Here is a 4419-nt window from a genome sequence, read left to right as displayed (position 1 = left end):
CACTGCTGGTCTGCTGCTTGAGCAACCTTGTGGTTCTCTAAGGCTTCCAGGCCATGCTTGGACAGACGCGGGGATCTTATGAAGCCTGGAGTCCTCAGAGGCTCCCCGCCTCCCTGGTGTATTCTTATTACTTACACACCCCTGTCTCCTTCCGCTTTCCAGTTCTTGAAGAGTCTCTTCCCCAGAGTCACCTGCTGCCTCTGTCTTTCTAAGCCCTGCCCCCACCCCTGCTGGGAGGCCTTGGCTGGATTTAGAAAACAGGAAGGTGAGGTTGTGTTCAAGCAGCTTCTGCTTTCAGCTAGGCAACCCAACCGTCCCCAAGAGGAGGGAATAACAAAGGCCCAGGTGTTTCGCTGGAAAGGGGTCAGGAGAGGGAGCGCGTGGGGATAGAGAGTCGCCATCAGAGGAAGGATCCTGTCTCCCGCCTGTCTGACCCGGCTGCTGCAGTGGGCTCGAGGGCGCGTCTGGCTGGGAGACTCTGGTGGATTTAAGAGCTTATCTGCAGCTCCTTACACAGTCGGCACAGACTACTCCAATGCAAGCCTGAGAAGGAAGGGGCATTGGGGTGGGAAGAGGGGAGAGCTGGGCCTGGCCTCTGGTCTCATCCTCGCCAGCAGCCAGTCAGTGGCCTTCCCCCTCCCTCTCCCCCAATTTTGGCTCCGTGGGTGGAATTCTTGACTTGTGCCACGGGTGCACGGTGGGTGGTGGAGGGGGAACTGTTTGGCAGCTGGAACCAGCCAGAAATCACGTCAGCCAAGCACATACCATTTCCTGACTCTGGGCACTGCTGTGTGGCCCATGGGGACAGTCTTGCACTTGGGGAGAGAAAGTCATGTTGACCAGCCCTCTCCCGCTCCCTTCTCCTGCAGACCCTGGCCGGCCTTTCCTTGGCCTGGCTCCGAGCTGCCTGCTCACCCGGTCTGGCAGACTCTGCATCTGCCCTACCTCACAGGCTGGGGAGGCTGGCGGCATGCCAGGGCTGGGCTCGCGTCAGCAGCCGCCGGGGAAGGGAGAGGGCAGAGTCTCCAGAGAGCCCTGCAGCCTCGGGGGCTGAGAACAGGTGACACCAGGGCACCTCTGTGCAGAGAGGGAAGAGGGAGGTGTGGGGCCTGTCCTGAGCCTGGGAGACCCTCACACAGAGCGCCTTGGTGTCCTTCCACCCCCAATTCCCAGGCCGGGCCCTGGCACTCTGTTAGTTCCAGCCTTGCCCGGCCTGACCGACCCTTTGTGTCTGAAACCAGGGCTCCCAAACACCAGTCCACTGACCGCACAGAAGCTCTCGGGTGCGTTTAATGGTTGCAGCTTCCTGGCTCCACCCCAAAGCTGCTGATTCAGTAGGTTTGGGGTGGAGCCCATGCCATCGGTATTTATTTTTAAACACTTGAAGTGATTCTGACGTCTGGCCAAGGTTTGGGAGCCAGTGTTGTCGGAAAGAATCCCAGAGCAGGGTCGGGGTGCTCTGGATTCTCAGTTCATCTCTGGGGCTGATCTCCTGTGTGCCTTTGAGGCTCCACGGCTCTGGGCATCTGTTTCCTCATCGGGAATCCAGGGCTAATAATTCTGCCGGTGCCTTCTCTGAAGGATTAGCATCCCAGTCGAATGAGGTAATGCGATAGCATCTCCTGGTTTCTTGTACTACATTAGAATTAGGGTTCCAGGCTGCTCTTCAGCCCTGTCCAGTCATCTTGCCAAACTTGCTTCCGGCCTCCTGGAATGCAGATGAGGGTATGGGGATGGCTCCATGCCGTCCAGCCCCACTTCTAGGAACAGTGAGTCGGGTGTGCCAATGATGGTTCTTTATTTGTATTCTGGGAAGGGGAGGAGGGAGAAGGGGAGGAGGTCCCCTAGGACCAGGGCTCGGAACTCTCGTCATCCTCAGCTAGGGTCTTCTCCCTCCTGGCCCACACCGAGCTTCTGTGTTTCAGGTCGCAGTCACCGCACGGGAAGACGTGCCTACCTTCGGCCCACCTCTGCCCAGCCCCCCTGTTTTCCAGAAGGTAAGAAATTCTCCTTTCTGCTCCTCTCATGTCCGAGACTCCAGGTTTCCACACCTGAGTGGCAGTGGTTGCAGGGGGGCTGAACTGGGCTAGAGCTTTGGGAGAACCTTCAGCAGGGGTTGGGGATTCTCCTCACTTGGGGTCTCTCCCCACCTCTCCTTGTGCCGCCAGCCTGGTCCAGCACAGGGCCTTTTGTCACTGGGGTTGCCTTTCTGCTAAAAGAAGGGTTTTTATGCCATGCTCCAGTCCCAGGAGGTTTGGGCACAGATGGGCTTCCAGTCATGGAAATGCCACTGTGGGTGTGGAGGGTTGCTTTTCCCAGCACCAGGGAAGCTGGTTTCCGTGTTAGCGTCTTAAGCAGGTGGGCTTAGGCTGGGCTAGAACTGATGAAATGTCGGAAGGGGACCTTTCAGGAGCTCTCCCCAGACCCCCTCTTCTGCCTACTTCTTTCTGTGGCTGAAGCCCTTTGGGCAACAGCTAAGGGTGGGGTGTCTTGTCTGTTCCAGGGCCCGGAGTTCAGGGAGTTTCTCCTCACCAAGCTCACCAATGCAGAGAATGCTTGCTGCAAGTCAGACAAGTTTGCAAAGCTGGAGGTGAGAGCGCGGTTTCTGATCTTCCTCCTGCCCTCCTGGACAGCCTTTCCTGGAGGTCTTTTCTTGGGGGCTGTTTAAGGTGGGGAAGCACCATCTTTGCCCCTCTAAGCCTTCAGCCTTGTGTTGGTATGGAGCTCTTTCTTCTTGCGGGAATTCCATCCAAACTTTAGGTCTAGTCAACCATTCGCCAATCATTTATTGAGCACCTACTCTGTGCTAGGCTCTGTTCTGTTCCCTGGGATACTGGGATACGTGAGGCACAGTTTCTGCCCTTATAGAGCTCATAGGCTGATGGGAGACAGGTATGATGCAGTGAGCTGGACTGTGATGGAGACCAGCACAGAGGCTGCTTCTGCTGATGGGGAATGGAGGGTGTGTTCAGGGAAGGCTTCTTGGAAGAGGTGGCCCTTGAGCTGCTGAGTCTGGATATCTGATGAACCTTTTGCCAGGAGGAAAGAGTGGGGAGGGTTATTCCAGGCATGAGAAACAGCATGAGCAAAGGCCAGGCAGATTCAGAGCATGACTTTGTGAGGGAGCTGCAGAGGGTTGGATGTGGCCTAAGAAGGATTCATGTGGGGCCTGGAATGGTGGGAGGCCCACCTAGAGATGCTAGTTGGGTCAGATCAACTAGAACTAGAGGTGATGAGTCCCTAATAAAGTTCAGGAGGAGGTGGGAGAGAGGGTAGATTGAAGGTGAGGAGGGCAGGAAGCGTGACCAGTTAGAAGCTATTACAGGAGTCCAAAAGAGACAGTGACAGTGTGCTTACACCAGGCACAGGAAATGGTCAGAATCAGGAAGACCTGATGGACTCCAGTATATAAGGGTAGGGGTAAGTGGGATTGGTGGGGTGGCTCTTGGGCCTTTGTCTTGGGCTCTTTGCTGACATGGGGACCGCTGGAGAGGAGTTCTGTTTGGACCTGCTGATTGGAGGTGCCTGCAAAGGCTGGGTTGTGGAAAGGGCTGGTCCTGGTCTGTGTGAATGGCGCCCCCTGGAGGCTGTATACACAGCCCTGGACGCACATCTGGATGGAGAAGAGCCGCGGGCAGTTGGGTACGTGGAGGCGGCACCTGGGGCAGAGATCTGGGCTAGGAGCCATCAGGGCAGAGCCGTGGGAGGGCAGGATGGCCCAGGGAGAAGAGGCAGAGGGAAGAGCGCAGAGGACCTGGCCCGGAGCTGTAGTGTTAGCTGCAGCATTTGTGAGAGTGGATCTCAGCCTGGATATCGGTCCGTACCATTGCCGGGATGCAATTGGCCAGAAGAACAGCCCTTGGGCCAGGTGTCGGGAGCCCCCCAGGGAGAGGGCACAGCTCTGTCGTCAGTGCCAGCTTCACAGCCCCCACCCTCTTCCCTTCCAGGACCGGACGAGGGCCGCCCTCCTGGACAACCTTCACGATGAACTCCACGCCCACACTCAGGCCATGCTGGGACTGGGCCCAGAAGAGGACAAGTTTGAGAATGGGGGCCATGGGGGATTCCTGGAGTCTTTTAAGGTACGGGCACAAGAGCGGCCGGGGATTGCTAGGGCAGGGAGGCGGGGGCCAAACAAAGGACGACAGCAGGGCAAAGTCCACGTGACCCTGAGACCAGAGCCCGAGTGCCAGCCAGCGGTGGCAGGACCAGCAGGGGCACCACAGATGTTTGCAGAGGGCAGGGGTCTCAGGAAGTGTGAGCGGTCAGAGCAGCCGACAGTGTCTCTGGCATCTTCCACATCCTGTCTTTGATCTGGATCATCTCCTCATCAGACTCCTGGAGTCTGGTAAGAAGGAACAGGGGAAGAGTTAGTAGCAGGAGAGGAGCCCGTGCAAGCCAAGAACATTCCTGCCTTCA

The 4419-nt window shown here is 57.3% G+C and overlaps 1 protein-coding gene across 1 annotated transcript in view; it reads left to right on the top strand.

Moving 5' to 3' along the window:
- Window positions 1-4419, top strand: part of RAP1GAP2 (RAP1 GTPase activating protein 2) — a 188266-nt gene that overhangs the window by 162852 nt on the left and 20995 nt on the right. Inside the window, exons 15-17 of the mRNA XM_007454188.1 lie at window positions 1926-1997; window positions 2504-2590; window positions 3948-4082. Coding sequence (XP_007454250.1) covers window positions 1926-1997; window positions 2504-2590; window positions 3948-4082 — 294 coding nt within the window. The remainder of the gene's footprint in view (window positions 1-1925; window positions 1998-2503; window positions 2591-3947; window positions 4083-4419) is intronic.

This window comes from Lipotes vexillifer, unplaced genomic scaffold (genome assembly GCF_000442215.2).
Source record: "Lipotes vexillifer unplaced genomic scaffold, Lipotes_vexillifer_v1.1 scaffold680, whole genome shotgun sequence".
In the NCBI taxonomy this organism is placed as follows: domain Eukaryota; kingdom Metazoa; phylum Chordata; class Mammalia; order Artiodactyla; family Lipotidae; genus Lipotes; species Lipotes vexillifer.
The sequence above is the reverse complement of the archived record's forward strand: the minus strand, read 5'-3'. Positions and strand labels throughout refer to the sequence as shown.